This window comes from Girardinichthys multiradiatus, chromosome 2, assembly GCF_021462225.1.
Source record: "Girardinichthys multiradiatus isolate DD_20200921_A chromosome 2, DD_fGirMul_XY1, whole genome shotgun sequence".
NCBI lineage: Eukaryota > Metazoa > Chordata > Actinopteri > Cyprinodontiformes > Goodeidae > Girardinichthys > Girardinichthys multiradiatus.
Window position 1 is genome coordinate 13,714,144 of NC_061795.1, and position 18,704 is coordinate 13,732,847.

Consider the following 18,704-nt stretch of genomic DNA (forward strand, 5'->3'; position numbering starts at 1 on the left):
GAGTACAGTGCTGCTGGATCACGCTCAACCTGAAATTAGTAGTATAATAAACGTTTCAAACAATTTTAGAAACTATCGCTCTCAGAAAGTCATGTTTTTAAGAAATAGATAAAAATCAGAGAAGGTTTCTTACAAGTGAGACAGTTGAATCATCCCTCTGCTGTAAGCAAAGATTTCAACTCATAGCTCTTTGGAAAATAACCCTGAAGGTGCTAAAATAAATGTTTTGTGTTTTCAAAATGCGGTATATTTGTATTTTATTTAGATAAATAAAAATATATTTTCAAACAAGCTTCAAGCAAGTGCCTGATGATCCTCTTTTAGAAGTTTTTTTCTTCTTTCAGCTTCTACACAATGCTTCATCCTTTGAATTCAGGAGGTTTTTACCTACATGATTAAAACACGTTAGATGTGTTAACAAACAAGGATAACAACAACAAAGAAATATAAGTCTACATCACTTTAACAGTTAAATGTAAGTAAAATGTGTGTGATGACTGTTTTGCATGGTAAAGATCATGGTAATGAACATGTCCGACAAAAACTTGAATAATGTACACGTCTTTCTCTATCATTTATTTCCCAATATTCCTGCCAGATTTCTTTTTTACATAATTATTAATGATTCATTTGCATTCAGCATTACTCAATGGAATCTAAAGTTCTATGTCTGTAGATTGCAATGACTGTTTGGCAAGAATTTCTGCATCATTTTTCTCCACTCCCAAATGTGCTGGAATCTAAACAAATGCTACTGTGACTTTTTGGGTGTGAAGTTTGTACAGAATATGATAAATCTGAGGAATGATATCTTTGTTGAGTTATCTGATACATGCCTTAACACATAGATACTGTTCGCAAGAAAACCCAGCACACACTGTACTCCCTGCAGCACCTAAAGAAGTACAACCTTCCGCAGGAGCTGCCGGTCTTCTTCTACTCCGCCATTATTCAATCTGTTTTGAGCACATCCATCTCTGGTTGGTTTGGCTCATCCACAAAACAGGACAGGTGCAACAATTAGGTTTGCAGAGAGGATCATAGGGGCTGACGTACCTCCATCCAGGACTTGTACAGGTCAAGGGTCAGGAAAAGAGAATCTAACATGTCTGCAGATCCCACACATCCTGGACAAACTGTTCAGACTTTTACCTTTTGCCTGTTCCCTACATTGTGTATGGAATGTAAACTGTTGCTCAAGTATCCCCTGATTCTGGGTCTTTTGGGCCATCAGAAAATAATAAAAGTTTGTCAGAAAATTGTTTATTAAAATATTTTTGTTCAATAAACAATTCTGGAACATATGTATTTTCTAATTTGTTTTATCAGTTTATGCTAGGATTAATCTACAAATGGATAAAACAAAGAGTCAAGGTGGAATATCTGGGTGGAATATTAAGAGGAATGGTCATCTTTAAAGGATCTTAGATGATAAATTAATTTATAAAAAAACCTTTGGTCCATAAGTTAGACGATTATGGAAGACCATTTCTGCCACTATGATAAAATAACAAATTTTAGCTCAAATTTATGAGATACTATCTCATTATCATAAGGTAATAATGACAATAATAAAAAAATAATGAGATGAAATATTGCTCAGTCATAATAACGAGTCTTTCTTTATCATGACTTATTAATTAACTTTGATATAATCATGAGATTTCATAACTACAACAGCTAAGTCATAATAGGAAATGCTGTCTCATACTAATGGCATTTTATCTAATAATAATGACATAATGTCTTATAATTATGTGCTCAAATAATTATGATTTGGCTATATCATAATTATTATGAGATTCACAAACAATCTTAACTTTAATATATAATATTTCGAAATTTATGAGATATTGTCAAATAATTATGGGACAGCTAAGTCATCACTGTGAGATAGAAGTCCTTTTCTATCAGAATGATAGGAAAAAGGGATTTTAAGAGCTCGTAAATGGCACTGTGACTTTAAAAAAGTGTTGCCATGTGATGTCACTTGCGCTGCTTTCAATGCACCTCGGATTGTGGGCTGTTTGAAGAAAGTTTGCACAATTTACAAAATGAATAAGACATTTTTTTAATTATTTAACCAATTTGGCATGTATGTAAGCACCTTTGTCTGTTTTTTTACTATATGATCATATGACCTATTGATTTCCATTTGTCATAATCTTTGATATTATTTTGTGGACATCTGTACACCCCGGAAGTGCTCATTGCTACATACTGTCCTCTAGTGTTTTCTATTTTGGATCTTTAGAAAATATAATTAAATTGGCTTTGTTTTTTTTTAAACCCCGACACCCTTGCAATGATTGCACCAGTGAATGTACTTCTTAGAATCCCTACCTGATCTTAAATGCATCATCTTCGCTCAATTATCTAAACGACTGGCAAAGTAACTATTTAAGTCATATGAATCATGTTTTTTTCAAACCATGTTTTATATTTTAAAATGGGGAACCATTTATGGATTTCTTGATAACGCGCAGACCCTTGACCTTTTACCTTTGACTGTGTTTTTCAGAGCAGTAATGGACGCAAGACATGACCCTCCATCGTGGTGCAGCTGCAGAACAGGCCGTCCGAGTGTAAACAAACAACTCCGCTACTCAGACGACAGTGGTCGGGGACGGTGATGTGCATCACTCTTCGGGTACGTTTAGTTAGTGTGTTTAGGTGACCTTATTTTGTATATCTTCGACTGGAAAGTGCTCCGTCAGTTTGTTGTTGCTAACGCAACGCGAGTATAGTACACGCTGTGACTTGCACGTGCTTCCTCTTGTAACAAAACATCACTGTAAGCCAATGATTGTTTGATCAAACGTTTACAAGGATGATTGGTCATCTATTGTCACATATTGTTTTACTCTCAGTCTGTCAGCAGGTCAGTCAGTGCTGTCAGACCTCCCCTGGGGTCTGTCTTCACCCTCACAGACCCAACTAGATCTAAAAACAATCTCGTTTCATAAGTCATGTAAGTTCCGGGTTTGCAAAGCCCGTGGCAGTACTTCTTTACTTCTTTAGGCCAAAGTGTGATTTGTTTTAGGCACTGAAAGTGCCAATGCCATCTTAGTTTTCACACTGTTACAAACAAGCACACGTATGTGTGTGAATGTGTCAGTAATACTGCGGATCAATGACGTTGTAAGAAATGTAAAGAACTTAGTTTAAGTTGCGAAACCAAACTGTGCTCCCAGCATATAATCAAAGGCCGACCCACAGAGGAATGGTTGCTTTTACTGCGCCTTGCAAAAAGTACTCATACTCTGGTAACCTTTCAACCTTTGGTTCTGTTAAAACCACACATTTCCGTGTTTCTTACGGGAATTCTCTGTGATAGACCAACACAACATAGCGCGTGAAAGTAAGAAGATGCGTGGTTTCACAAATTCTTACTAAGACAAATCTGAAAAGTTTGGTGTGCACATCCATCACTGTTTGGTTTGGCTTATCCACAAAACAGGACAGCTCCAAACTGCAACGAACAGTTACACCTTCAGGTTGGTGCTACCGGCCACTGTTTGCAAAAACCAGCCGTTTCAGAGAAAGTTTCCTCCTCCATACTGTCTCTCTGATGAACACAATAAACACCTCACAGCCTGAGTGTTCAGCTACTCTGCTGTGAAACTAAATAAGCATATTTGCACTCACAACCTACCTTTCTTTCTGTTTTCTTTATATAAAAAAAAATTATAAATTAGCTGTACGTATATGTACATTCTGTCTCTTTTATCCTTTATTTTATTCTTTCTACAGTTTATATACTTATACTTAATGTCTGTATGCTGCGAGTGCTTGAAACCAAAGTCAAATTCCCTGTTTGTGCGCACAATCTAAGGCTGATTCTGATTCTTCTGTTACCCCTAAATAAAATCCAATTGGACCAATTGCTTTCAAAGGCCTCGGAAGTTTGAACTAACAGATGTTGGAAATAGGTTGGAGACCATTGCGTGTAACCAGGCCACTCCCTCATCCTTGGAGGAATGGTGGGGCGAAAAAAAACTCACCTCGCAGGTTGAAATCTTTGAAGGTGAGCCATACCTGCGATACCCTGAGAGAACCTGCAGGTCAGATCTGGAGGAAGTAGAAACTGCCCTCCAGAGATTACCTTTCCAGGCTCATGGGGTTCCCCATACATCCACCGAGTCCAGAACAGGTGTAAATAGTCAGAATAGGTTCAGTCCCACCCCACTGTAGTCACCAGCCACGAACAATACCTGGCGGTGGATCCAGCAGGAGTAAATAGTTCAAGGTTCAGAGGCGAGCAGCCTTCAAACTTGACTCGCAGTACAGTCCTCTGCGATCCCTCACCTCCGCCAAAGCGACAGGAGAGCCGCCCCTGGGATTCAGGTGGTTCCTACCGCCCTCAACTGCTGCCCAGGACCCAAGTCCGGGAAGCACAGGGCCCACCGTTGTACCCTGAGCAGCCTGATGCACCGACACATCCTGAGTGCAGCCGGAGTGAACTCTTAGATGATGACTCATCAATCCCTGAGAGTGGATTGCTCACCCGCCAGCTTGAGTCTCTGGCCAAAGACATAGAGCGTTTCGACCCTAATAATGCAGATTCAATTGATGATTATCTTAGGGAAGTTGAACACTGTCTTTTAGATTTGTACTGCCCATCAGCACGGGAAAAACTGAAGCTCATCTGGAAGACAACATCCAGGAGCGTCCATGTTTTTATGGAGAGCCTGCCCCCTGCAGTCCGAGACCGTTATTCAACCCTCTGCGAAGCTTTAAGGGAAGAATATTCTGTGTACACGGACCGGGCATCCACCACACTTGGTGCTTTCACTATCCAGCAAAAGAAAAGCGAAGCACCCAAGGAGTATTACCGGCGCTTGAGAGCTGTTTACTTCCAAGGATGCAATGCTCTCGGCATTGAGGAGGAACATGCTTTTAAATCCCTTTTTCTCCACATCCTTCATGAAAGTGTGCGATACGATGTTACTATGTATTGCAGAACAAAGACCATGAGCATGCAAGAGATCCGGAAATATGCTCAGATGGCGTGGGAAACACGTGCTCGCCCGACCAAGGGATCAGAGGGCGAGGCTAGGGTTTTACAGGTACAGACAGAAAGGAACAGCCTTGCGTTGGAAGATCAAGAAATGCCTTCAACCAGAACCCATGTTAAGAACAGGTTCAGGGAACAACGTAGGTTTCGTCAGCAAGATCGGGGGGGTGGTACTGAATACCAACCACAGTCAAAGTTGTCGAACAGACGACCTGACCATCACTTGAGGCCTAAAGGTAAAACTGATGGAAAAGGGTAGAAGGGATTATGGGGAAAGAGATGGAGGAGGCCTTACGCAAGATGGTAACAGAAGCAGTGTGTCAGGCCACCACACCACCACAACCTTCGAAACAGGAAACCGACCATCCAGGTAAACCAGATCCGAAATCCCCGTCAGCATGACTAGGCATGGATTCCGTCTCCACGACCATCATAGTCTACCTGATCGGATTGGGAGACAAACCTGGGAAACTCCAAGAAACCCTTGGGACTTCTCCAGGAGAAACACTACAAACCATTTTTCCAAAGTTCTCAGGTAAACTATACTGTCCCACCAGTATAGGAGGACATGTCAAACTGAGTTTCCATTTTGAAATAGGATCAGAGATCAACGTGATGTGCTCAATCATGTTTGAGGAGGTGAGTAGAGCCATGCTCTCCCTCAATGAATCATTTCAGGCCGAAGCTAGTGATGTAAGCATCACCAGCCGCACCCAAAACTGATCATGCGTCACTAGTTGGGTGGAGCTGGACATCACACTCGAAGACATGACTCTGGTGCACCCCATCTATATGTGCACATTGAACAAAGAGCTTTTTCTTGGTTCCCAGTACCTGCTGGAGAGGCTGGCCCTTTTCATTGACTGCCACCAGGACCAACTCTGGGTCCAGGCGGAGGTGCAAAACCCACTGGGTGCAAGCAGCAACTGATCCGTTTTGACCAACCAGGTTGCCAGCTTAGAGGAGCCCAAAGAACCCCTCAGGCCCTTGTCAGAGCCGGTCATGGGCACCTCTGAGACACAGCTGCACCCAGCCACCCAGAAAACTCCTCCCAGATGCAGTCATGCATCATTTCTTTGCTGTGTAAAGAACCCAGGTGTGAAAACTTACAACCCCAAAGTGGTGGAAGATGTACACCTGGAAACCATGTTCATACCAGAAGTGCTTCTAGCTTTCTGGCTGGAAAATTCATCAACCAGTAGAGAGCTGTATGACTGTTTGTGCCAAAAATATCCCCTCGTAACCGAGGCACAACACAGCCACACACTCCCTTAGCAGACGGGCTCCGCCCTCTCCTTAAGACAGCCAGAGTGTGCACCTCCAGTGTGCAGATTGGCGTAAAACAGCTCTCCCATGCTTTGAGCATTGTTCCAACAGACCAAAGGGGGGTCACATTAGCCTACGCCCATTACTCTCCTGTAGGGGGCCATAGGAGCTGCAAAGCCACACTCCACACTCTCCAACAGGTGGCGTACTTTCCTCCAACGTCTCACGACACTCAGGGCTACATCCAAGGATGTTTAACCTGCTGCCAGTTTCAGCCATCCCAGCCAATCAGTCAACCTCCGCTTCAGCGAAGGGGGGTTACATTACCTTGGTTCCACCTTCACACCAACTGCGTCGAACCAGCCCCAAAATTAAGAAGTAACAAATTTCTCCTAACTGTGACACTGTGGCACTAATCACTAACAACCTTCAACAGAAACAGTTAAAATTATAACTACCTTCTAGGACACAGGGTTAAACTGTATTTTTCCATTAACCCTCTGCATGCACTGCAGACCCTCACAGAAGTGATTAAGAATGATTTAATGGACACACACTGCCAGAGATTTCATGCAAAGTCTTATTAAGAGAGGTTGGTTCATCTGTAGACAGTCCCACCAAGGCACAGATACGTACTGGCCTAGTTCTGCTGAACTTCGTAGAGAAAATCCTAAGTCCACCCCAGCAGACTTCTTGCAACCTCCACAAACACACCTGGCTTATAGCCTAGGTACTGCAATTCAATTATTCTTTATCTCCCTCTTTTCGCATCTAGATAGTTTAGAGACAGGAGTTATATTAAACCCCATCATCATTTGGAAGAGCTAGTGGTTTCAGCCTAAACCTGTTTTAAACGTTTGTTTTTGTTAAGATTACACACCGCATACAGGCAGGTTAAGCATTTACAAGTCAGGATTGATTCCCTCACATTCATTCCCCCACGGTTCATAGCACCACCTTTGCCAATGACACAGGCAGGTTCCAGTGCCTAATGGAAGTTGGATGAATAAGCTATGAACCATGATTTTGTTTTTGTTCTTTTTTTTTATTTATATATACATATATATGTGCTGTATCTTTTTATTGTTGTTTCACTTTGTCTCAGGGTTATCAAAGCTGATGACCAAAAGAATGTAATGATGATGTGAATGTATAGTTTGGTATTTTCCCATTGAACAACATAGAAATGTATGAGTTAGTCAGAGTTTAGCCCTGCCCAGGCTAACTTCTATCCTGCCCAATCATAGGCTTTTGAGGAACACAGAGACAATTTGTTTTGTTCTGCTTCGTCACGGATCACTGATTGTTCAGCTAAGGACAGAATGGTCCCAGTAGCTTCAAAGACTGCGATTCATCTCACCTTTGAACCTAAGGGACCATGTTTTGCTGAATATTGGACCATTTGTACATTGCTGGACGCCACCAGGCCTTCCGGCGCCATCAGCCATTTTGTACCCCAGGATAGTCCGCTACTACAAATCCCAGCGGGCACTGCGGCTGAAAGGACGGGGGCGTCGCAGCTCTGACGTCACAGTGGACTATGTAAGGGCACCGGAAACGCCCACCATGGCTTTTTCAGTTGGGACTGAGACACGGTTACCGCCATCTGAAGCGCATCATTCTGGAAAAAAAAAATCCCATGTGGACTTTCATTCATTCTCCCCGTTGGCCAATGAGAACAAAACTCATAAAAGAGGTTTCTGGGATAAGAAGACCAGGAAACTTCACTTTACCGATCGAGGGCGTGGATTTAACACGTAACCAAAAAAAACCACAGAGTTTTCAGGGAGACGCAATTTTCCTCGTTTTTTTTGTTCCAGTCAACTAGTGACGGTCCGTCATATTTTTCACCTTTCTGCCAAGGAGGCCGAAAAAGACGAGGACAGACCAATCTCCTGACTTACTCACAGACGTGTGGAAACTTTTTACCCCCTTCTCTCTCCTCTCCTTTGATCCAGAGGAGACACCATCAAGTAATTTCGTTCTTTTTTTATTTTTATTTTTTATTTCTTTATTAGAAATAGCTTGGGCAGGATACAGTAGGATTTTTGTGCGATTTAGAATCGCCACTTATAGTCCAATGTATTCTAAATTGTATGTGCATGCCTTACGTTATTGAAACTTGATTGCTGTTGACCTCTGAGGCCGCCGAATCTCGCAAGTTGTGTTTTTATTGTGTGAACCCATGAGCGCAGGTGCGCTGTAAAATCGTACTGCTATAATAACTTCATTGTGAAAACCAACCATTTTCTTTGTCTTCAACTTCATGTTTATTAATTGCCGCCAAAAGTTTTACAACCCTTTGTGTGCACGGGCTCCCCAGCGGTGGGGATGTTTTATGACTTACAGTAACTAAGCTACACTTTGGTTGAGCTTCGTTCAACCATAGTCCTTTTGTATTTTGCCATAACTGCTGGTTTGATTTCATCCACACTCTTAGTTAGATATTTTATCCTTTGGTGTCGAACTTTGCATGTTTGATTAGGTGAAGATTATTGAATTGGAAGAGCGAGGTGTATCAGGGCTGTTGATTTGATAAATATTCACGTAGATAAAGAGAAGGTATTTGTGTTTATTTTGTGCAAGGGTGATTTGTCAGTCAAAATAAGGTTAAAGTTCCCCACGTTTCGGCAGAAACGGTTGATTAAACAGTAACATCTAATAATGGTTATCAACTATTACTGAGAATTTAATAATTGTAATTATCAAGGGCTTTGAGCCACAATTACAACACCAGAGGACATCTCTGCTTTCGATTCATAAATGAGGATTTTTGGTTAAGAAATTAATTTTCTCAAATTATGACTTTTAATTATAATTCTTGATAAATATTAATTAATCAATAATCATAATCCCAACACAAGACACGGCTGTCCACCTATGGACAGGCCAGGAAAGAAGAGCAATGATGAGAAAAGCAGCCAGGAGGTCCATGGTAACTGTGGAGGAGCTGCAGAGATCCACAGGTCAGGTGGTAGAGTCTGCTGACAGGACAGCTATTATCCTGAACCCCATAAATCTGGTCTTTATGAAAGAATGGCAAAAGGAACGCTGTAAGAAGTCCTATCACAACCCATGTAAGGGGCACAACACATATGTGGAAGAAAGTGCTCTTGCCAAATGCGACCAAAATGTATCTTTCTGGCCCAAATGTGAAAGGCTCTGTGGTGACTACCAGTGTGGTAGTATCATCCTGCGGGATGTGCTTTTCTTCAGGAGGAACAGGGCAGCTGGTCAGAGTGGATGTGGAAATTAGATGGAACTAAACATAGGAACGTTCTGGAAGAAAATCAGTTTGAGGCTGTAAAAGACATAAGGCTGGGGTGGAGGTTCGACCATGTTGACTCAGGAGGGCTGATTGCAAATGGATGCTATACTTATATTTTTTTGGTTTAAAAAAAGAAAAGAAAAACATGTTTCCTTTTTCTTACACTTCAGTTACACTACTCTCCTTGATGCTGCTTTCATCTGGTTGGTAGGTCAGGTAAGGTAAGGTAAGTTTATTTATATAGCGCTTTTCAGTAACAAGACACTCAAAGCGCTGTACATACAATTACAATACAATCACAAAGAAAATAAACACAGATACAGACACAGAAAAACTACAATCCTTCTGAGAAATCTAAAAATCTCTGGCCAACATTACAATGATACAGATAACATTAATAATCCTTTGGGTTTTACTGGTAAGAGCTGGTTCTAAACCAATCTTTCTAAAGAGGTAATTATATCATTAAGTCCTCTATGTAGGGGAAAGCATCTTGTGCCGAGAGAGAATGATCCTTGGGTTCTCTGGTATAATGCAGTTGTAGTCCCATAATTGAATTTTAACTAAGCAATCACTGAGTTCTGACTAAGGAAGCTGAGTCACTGGTATAAAAACAACTTTTGTTCAAATTTTTAAGAGACTAGTATTATTCTCCTTTCACTGGTAAATCTAAAAATCTATGAAAAGGAGCTAAAAATCTACAGATAACATTAATAATCCTTTGGGTTTTACTGGTAAGAGCTGGTTCTAAACCAATCTTTCTAAAGAGTTAATTATATCATTAAGTCCTCTATATTTTCCTTTCACTGGTAAATCTCAAAATCTATGAAAAGGAGCTAAAAATCTATGAAAAGGAGAAGAAATTAACAAATGAAATCCACATTTAGGTAAAAAAATGAGCATGGGAAAGCAACACACATAAGCAAAGATTTTGCAGGGGCATGGTGGACTCGTGAGGGTGCCAATATTTAAGTATGATCATGTGTGTAAAGAATTATACTGTCAACACTGACGAAGGTGCCATTGTCCTTGAAAAAGATATGGAAGTTTTATCAAACGGCCATACAGTTCAGTTCACAGATGAGGGGGGGGGGTTGCTGGGGCAGAGCGTCGTGTTTACAGAAGATCCAGGAGAAATGTTCTGATAAGAAGCCTGTGAAGGCCATATCGGGGCGCCGGAATTAGACAAACAATAAATGTTTTGGTTCAGGCTGGCTGTGATTTTCCACCTGCCTTCAAAGTCTTACTGGTATTTCTCAATTTCAAATCCAAATAGCCAAATTTCTTGTACTTCCGTAGATCCCGAGCAAACAACTTTCTCCAAGATTAAATCATATAACCTTTGAGTCCGGGAAACGCAGCCAGCCTGCGATTCTGTTCAAGGATCGCGTCCAGCTTGCGATTCTGCTCTTTTAACATATCAGTCTGAGTGCTGAGAGCTCTAAAGATCCCTTCAAACTTCCCAGGCAGCTTTGGAGTGCTTTGAACAGCTGCCGATGTTTTACAAATCTTTCGATAAGACAGGTAACCGCCAACTCCAAAAAGCAGAAATCCTGTTATCAGAAATCCAATTATGTACAAATCTTCCACGTCCTCGACTGACATTGTTGTCAGGCACACAATCTTCCACTGCCAAGAATCCATTGCGTATCCGGAGAAGAACGTCCAGTCTGGATGAGGCTTCCCCTTTACCCTGTCTTCCCGTCGAGAAAATTTGATCGATTGTGTTGAGAGACCAGCTGACCAAATCCATAATGAACATTAGGGAGGATATGCGAACAGAGGCTCTAAGAAAAACAGACAAAAAGCTGAAGCAGGGCAAAAAATGGAGGAGGATCAAGGAGAGAGTGGAAAAGCGTCTGACCCCACCAAGAGCAGAAAGAGAAAAAGGTAGAGCATTCCAGAGTCGTGGAGCCACTGCCTGAAAAGCATGGTCTCCATAGGTTTTAAAACGGGTTCCTAGTACCATCAACAACATTTGACTCAAAGACCTTGGAGTCCTAGACCAAGTTAGAGGATCCTAAAGGTCCAGAATGTATTCAGGGGCCTGGCCATAGATTGCCTGATTTGTTTGTTTGCCCATCAGACAGGTCTGGTGTCCTAACGTTATGTCTTCTGTCATTAATTTAATGCTTTTGGCTCTTGCAGGTATGATGGAAGCAGCAGGGTTTAGACTTGCAGAGCTGTGGCTTTAGGGCCTGACCAGCACCATGCAGCAAAAAGGTGCCATCCAGATTATCGAATGGGAAGACCTGGACAAGAGGAAGTTCTACTCCCTGGGTGTGTTCATGACGCTGACCACCCGGGCCACGGTCTACCCAGCCAGCCTGATTCGGACCAGGCTCCAGGTGCAGAAAGGGAAGGCCTTGTACTCGGGCACCCTTGATGCTTTCTTCAAGATCCTGCGAACGGAGGGAGTGAGGGGTCTCTACCGAGGCTTCATGGTCAACACCTTCACCCTGGTCTCCGGACAGGCGTACATCACCACCTACGAGCTGGTGCGCAAGTACGTGTCCCACTACTCACCGAGTAACACGGTGAAGTCGGTGGTGGCGGGGGGCGCGGCGTCGCTGGTGGCTCAGACCATCACCGTGCCCATTGATGTGGTGTCCCAGCACCTGATGATGCAAGGACAGGGGGAACATCTGACCCGCTTCAAGGTCAAACCAAAGATGATGCTCACCACAGCTAAACGCAAACCTATTTTCGGGCAAACGCGGGACATAACGGTGCAGATATTTGCAGCCGATGGTTTCAGGGGATTTTACAGGGGTTACGTGGCGTCGCTGCTCACGTACATCCCCAACAGTGCTGTCTGGTGGCCTTTTTATCACTATTATGCAGGTAAATAAACACCATGGTTCTGTGTGTTTTGTCATCTTTTATTGTTACATATGATCTTTCCATAAAATTTCAGATTTTCTAAAAAGATTATCTCTATTAAATGGTAAGATTTGGCCTTACTCTGTTTAATATCATTTGCGTTTCTAGAAAAATTGTCTTTATTGGCACCAAGTGGGTGTCCCCACCTGATTCTGCAGGCTGTGGCAGGACCAATGGCAGCAGCAACCGCCTCCACCATCACAAACCCCATGGATGTTGTTCGTGCGAGAGTCCAGGTAAGCACCAGTAACTGCCTTTGTTTTTTTATTTTGATATTTAATGAATCAATTTAGGGATACTGAAAAGTTCAAGTCATATAAAAAAAACTGTGAAAACTTAAGAGAACACCTTTTAAATATTTCTGTATAAAAAAAAGGAATTTTTGTTGGAGAATAAATTAGGATATCGCTGTAATTTTTCCCACTTAAATATCAGGAGCACATGATGAGAACATCATTACTCAGCATTTTGAAGTAGGGTTTTCACTGATTACATCTCAGACTTTTAGTTTGGTGTGTTCCTGACTGTTGGATTGATACTGACCACCACGGTGAGATCCAGAGAGCTGTCTGAGACCCTTTAGAAAGATGATGGTAGCAGCTTATGAGCCCAGTAGGGTCCTAAACAGGTTTGTAATCAGCTATTCCACTGTAGGAAAAATAGTCTACAGAGGAGGACATTCAAAACAACTTGCAAAATGCCAACGTCTGGCCATCCAAGTAAGTTCACCCTGGGAGCAAACCGGAAGATGCTGAAAGAAGTTTCCAAAAACCCCGCTATCGTAGAATCCACCTGTTTGCTCACTTGCAAAGAAATTAACAGTCTGTTTTTTATTTTGGTAATTTAATTTCAATGTGGAGAGTGAACATAAAAAAAACAAGTATTTTACATGCCATTCAATAAGGATTTGAACCCAAAACAAGTATCAACAAAACAACAAACAATAAAAAAAAACAACAATGGCGAAACCTTTGCACAACAGTAAGCAGTTTCTTGTAGTTGGAATATTGATCCCTTCTTCTGTAAAGAAAGCTGCTTAATCATTTAGGTTTATTTGGCTTCCACTTCGAAACTGAAACCCACAGTTTCCTATACATATTTTCTAAAGATCAAGGCTGGCTAAGCCCTGAAGATGATTGTTTTAGTCCCTGTCCACTGGCCTGAAATCAGAATCAGCTTTAAAGGCCAAGATTGTGTACACAAACAAGGAATTAGATTTCATTTTCAAGCACTATACACAACACAATCATCCAAGTCTTGAGGAAGCAAAGCAGCCCTATACCCTCTCACTACTAACACTATTCTTGTCTGGCAGCAGGATGGTGTGTTTCTGAAATGCTGTGTGTGCCCTACACCTATGAAAATGTCCCACTTTTGCCACATCAGTCCACAGAGTAGTTTCCTTGAAGTATTCTTAATCATCCAAAGGTTTTTTGGTAAATATAGTACGGGTCTTTTTGTTGTTTTGAGTTATAGTGGTTTTGGTCTTAGAAATCTCTCACGGAGGCCGTTTTTAGCAGTCTCTCTCCAGGGAAGGTCCATCATTGCTGCATGTTTTCTTTGGCTTGGGAAGATGGTTCTCACTTCGATAGCAACCCAAAGTCTTAGGCTTTGTGACCTTTTCCAGACTGAAAGATGTCAAAAACTATTTTTTCTACTGTTTTTGATTATTTTATTTGATGGTGTATTGCACTCTGTACGCGTACACTGTGTCCCTAAACTTTCAAAATCATCAATAATTATTCGATATATTCATGATTTTTATAAAAAAAATAATAAAAAAGAAATCAACCTACTGCTGATGATCTTGCTAATTATGACCACAAAACACAACACCACTCATGTTTATCTTCATGACTTCTACTAGCTAATTTTCTAACTCCAACCTTTCCTTCTCACCGGACTTATCTGAAAAAAATAAATGTGCCTCCATCTGTTCATATCAGAAAACAATGGATGCAATGAAAGTAAAAGGAAATACAAAATGCCATTAACTCATATCTATAAGCGCTTCCTTCTTGTTGCTTTTATTTTCTACTAGAACAACCTTTTACAGCAGGGATAAGTTAAGATCTCACCTAATCTTGACAGTAAATGTCTGAATTTCTTAAAAATATTTTGGTCTCTTAAACGTACCTGTTGATTTGTTGCTAAAATGATATACAGATAGCTTTAACATAGTTTTAGCTGATTATAACAACGAAAAAAATGAGATTATGCAATCTTCGCCACCCAGAATGCAACAAACTCTCTCAACTCTTTGTTTATGCGAATTACAACCATTTATCAGCTCGCCTCTGCTGTCAGTGCTGATTCAGGCTAATCATACATCGTCTTTCTCGAAGGTGGAGGGCCGATCATCGGTCACAGAGACGTTCAAGCAGCTGGTGGCAGAGGAGGGCATTTGGATGATGACCAAAGGGTTGTCGGCCCGCATCATTTCCTCCACGCCCACGTCAGTGATCATCGTGGTTGGATATGAGACTCTGAAGAGGCTGAGCCTGCGTTCTGAGCTGATTGAGACCAGACACTGGTGAAAGACAACAAGGCGGAGGGGGTGGGGGACCAGGACAGCCTTTCAGCAGGCTCCAGCTGTATACAGGCAGTGACCCAGATCTGTCCTATGCTTTTTAAACTGGGTGTGGTTTTTAATGCAGGCATAGAGAGGATCCATCATTAGACATACCAGGAAGCAAATTGAAGGGTGCTAATGCCCTTTTTTTTCCTGTGTCAGACTGTTTTGCAAACTGTTATACTGTACCGTATTGTTCTGGCGTTCTTGTGATTTGCTGTATTATTTGTGAAAGATACACAATGAAATTTGTAACAGGCACTTATTTCTCTTTCCTGCTGCCGTCTCCCTGTATCACCCAGTTAGATTAGGAAAAGGGAGGAAAATTTAAGGTTTAATCTAAACAAATGTCTAGAAAGGTTTTATTAGGTATACTGAAACGGTAACATAACTGTTTTGTGTGGTGTAAAATCCAGTTTTGCTTTTATCCTGCAATGCTTTACTGTAAAAATCACTTTTAATGTCTGCATATTTGTACCCCCCCACCCCTGTATTTCTTAGAGTCCGTTTTTTCGGACCACATGCGTTTTGTGGATCTTGAAGTATTTTCTGGGAGTTGCAGGGGATGCTTATAAGGGCTATCCGGTCTAAAACAACAGTGGGTCCTCAAATCTCAACAAAAAAGTCAAGCTTGTGCCCAGTTGGGTTTGGACGACCCTGTTTTGGGTGTTCATGGACAGTGGGACGACAGTAGACCTCAGGGTCTCATCTTTGCTTTTGCAGATAAAATGGCTTACACTTGTATAGCGCTTTTATCAAGTCCAAAGACTCCAAAGTGCATAACATTACAGTCATGCACTGACAGTGGTAGGCTACCTTGTAGCCACAGCTGTCCAGGGGCAGACAGACAGCAGTGAGGCACCACCCCACCCTCTGACCACCATCAGGAGGCAAGGCGGGTGAAGTGTCTTGCCCAAGGACTCAACAATTGAGACCAACGGAGCGGGGGTTCAGACCAGCAAACCACCTGTTACAGGACGAACCCCTTCCACCCGCGGTTCTGTTGGCAGAATACCTTAGGTCTGGGATTAAAGTCAGCTCCTGTAAGTCTAAGGCCATGGTAATCAACTGGAAAAAGGTGGAGTCTTAAGCAGGAATATTAGTATCTGTGCAAGTGATGGTAGAGGAAAAGAGGGGCTTTGTGTCCAGAAAAGCTGCTGTGGTAAGGAAAGTAAAGTTTTTATTTACCGATCCAAGCAGGACAATACAGGGCGGAATGCTGTGTACAAGCAGCTGAAGAGGGCTGTATCCATAGGGTGGCTGGATTCAGGTTTAGAAATGGGTCCTTCTTCCATGGGAGGATGGCGAAAGCAGTTGAGCTAGTTCAGGCATCCAACCAGGTTCCCTGCTGGGTGTCTAGGCTTTGGGGGTTTTCTAAGCATGTCCTACCAGTAAGAGACCAGTGGCAGATCCTGAACTCTCTGGAAAACCCGGGGACCCCCCAAAATCAGCTGGAGAGAGTCACCAGGGAGAGGGATGTCAGGGTTTTCCTCATGCAGCTGCTACCTCTATGACCTTATTTGGGGTAAGGGGGAAGACAGCCTATGGATGTCTGAAGCCCATCTTATACTTCTGCCTTTTGCAAATTTTAGTAAGTTGCCTCTTTTTGTGAAATAGCTCTGTGTGTTTAAAATGTATAATTCTATAGATTAATACTTTTTTGGACGCTGATAATAATATGTATCACTGCCAGTAAAGTGTTCACTTAAATGGAGAGTTAACCACATTAACGTAAGCCAGAGTCCTCAATCTGGTTCCAAACATTTATACTTGGACCCTAAGAGGTGCGGGATTGAACACAGTACTCTTTATTTTTTGCTATGAAACATGTCTCCTGGGGAGAAATGTAATAATCTTGAGAGGTCTGCAACTAAAACGTGATGTCAAGGAGACGGTCTTCAAAGACGAAGATGGCAGCACTACACCAGCGCACATCCTGATTTACTGAGCTGCCTTCAGAGTTAACTCATTGCATTCTGCTTGGTACACCAGTGAAAAGCAGACATTGTGTGTCTTTAAAAAATGCCATGTTTGTAGACATCTCTGTTCATGTAGAGTACAGTGTTGTTTTTTTAACTTTTCATTAAATGAATGTGTTAACGTTGGGATATGTTAAAATGTACAGAGTACCAGTTGAGGAAAACAAAAACACTGTAAAGAAATCAATGCAGTGTTTTAAACAGATTTCTACTGGCAACAGCAATAAATCGTTACGTTACTAATACAGGTCCCTCTCAAAATATTAGCATATTGTGATAAAGTTCATTATTTTCCATAATGTAATGATGAAAATTTAACATTCATATATTTTAGATTCATTGCACACTAACTGAAATATTTCAGGTCTTTTATTGTCTTAATACGGATGATTTTGGCATACAGCTCATGAAAACCCAAAATTCCTATCTCACAAAATTAGCATATTTCATCCGACCAATAAAAGAAAAGTGTTTTTAATACAAAAAACGTCAACCTTCAAATAATCATGTACAGTTATGCACTCAATACTTGGTCGGGAATCCTTTGGCAGAAATGACTGCTTCAATGCGGCGTGGCATGGAGGCAATCGGCCTGTGGCACTGCTGAGGTCTTATGGAAGCCCAGGATGCTTCGATAGCGGCCTTTAGCTCATCCAGAGTGTTGGGTCTTGAGTCTCTCAATGTTCTCTTCACAATATCCCACAGATTCTCTATGGGGTTCAGGTCAGGAGAGTTGGCAGGCCAATTGAGCACAGTGATACCATGGTCAGTAAACCATTTACCAGTGGTTTTGGCACTGTGAGCAGGTGCCAGGTTGTGCTGAAAAATGAAATCTTCATCTCCATAAAGCTTTTCAGCAGATGGAAGCATGAAGTGCTCCAAAATCTCCTGATAGCTAGCTGCATTGACCCTGCCCTTGATAAAACACAGTGGACCAACACCAGCAGCTGACACGGCACCCCAGACCATCACTGACTGTGGGTACTTGACACTGGACTTCTGGCATTTTGGCATTTCCTTCTCCCCAGTCTTCCTCCAGACTCTGGCACCTTGATTTCCGAATGACATGCAGAATTTGCTTTCATCCGAAAAAAGTACTTTGGACCACTGAGCAACAGTCCAGTGCTGCTTCTCTGTAGCCCAGGTCAGGCGCTTCTGCCGCTGTTTCTGGTTCAAAAGTGGCTTGACCTGGGGAATGCGGCACCTGTAGCCCATTTCCTGCACACACCTGTGCACGGTGGCTCTGGATGTTTCTACTCCAGACTCAGTCCACTGCTTCCGCAGGTCCCCCAAGGTCTGGAATCGGCCCTTCTCCACAATCCTCCTCAGGGTCCGGTCACCTCTTCTCGTTGTGCAGCGTTTTCTGCCACACTTTTTCCTTCCCACAGACTTCCCACTGAGGTGCCTTGATACAGCACTCTGGGAACAGCCTATTTGTTCAGAAATTTCTTTCTGTGTCTTACCCTCTTGCTTGAGGGTGTCAATAGTGGCCTTCCGGACAGTAGTCAGGTCGGCAGTCTTACCCATGATTGGAGTTTTAAAGGCCTCAGGAATCTTTTGCAGGTGTTTAGAGTTAACTCGTTAATTCAGATGATTAGGTTCATAGCTCGTTTAGAGACCCTTTTAATGATATGCTAATTTTGTGAGATAGGAATTTTGGGTTTTCATGAGCTGTATGCCAAAATCATCCGTATTAAGACAATAAAAGACCTGAAATAT

The 18,704-nt window shown here is 42.0% G+C and overlaps 1 protein-coding gene across 1 annotated transcript; it reads left to right on the forward strand.

Annotated features, from left to right (window-relative positions):
• Positions 1 to 2,248: 2,248 nt before the first annotated feature.
• On the forward strand, positions 2,249 to 17,230 carry slc25a44a (solute carrier family 25 member 44a). The gene is made up of 5 exons (XM_047387889.1): positions 2,249 to 2,392; positions 2,522 to 2,650; positions 11,700 to 12,395; positions 12,543 to 12,670; positions 14,780 to 17,230. The coding sequence occupies exons 3-5, from the start codon at positions 11,762 to 11,764 to the stop codon at positions 14,969 to 14,971; spliced, it is 954 nt and encodes a 317-aa protein (XP_047243845.1). The 5' UTR covers positions 2,249 to 2,392; positions 2,522 to 2,650; positions 11,700 to 11,761; the 3' UTR covers positions 14,972 to 17,230.
• Positions 17,231 to 18,704: the final 1,474 nt, after the last annotated feature.

What these genes read in the sequence shown, in the direction of transcription:
- slc25a44a (XM_047387889.1), top strand. Translation starts at nt 11,762, where the DNA reads ATGCAGCAAAAAGGTGCCATCCAGATTATCGAATGGGAAGACCTGGAC. An exon ending in TTTTTATCACTATTATGCAG is followed by an intron (nt 12,396 to 12,542) that starts GTAAATAAACAC and finishes TTGCGTTTCTAG; the next exon opens with AAAAATTGTCTTTATTGGCA. An exon ending in TTGTTCGTGCGAGAGTCCAG is followed by an intron (nt 12,671 to 14,779) that starts GTAAGCACCAGT and finishes TCTTTCTCGAAG; the next exon opens with GTGGAGGGCCGATCATCGGT.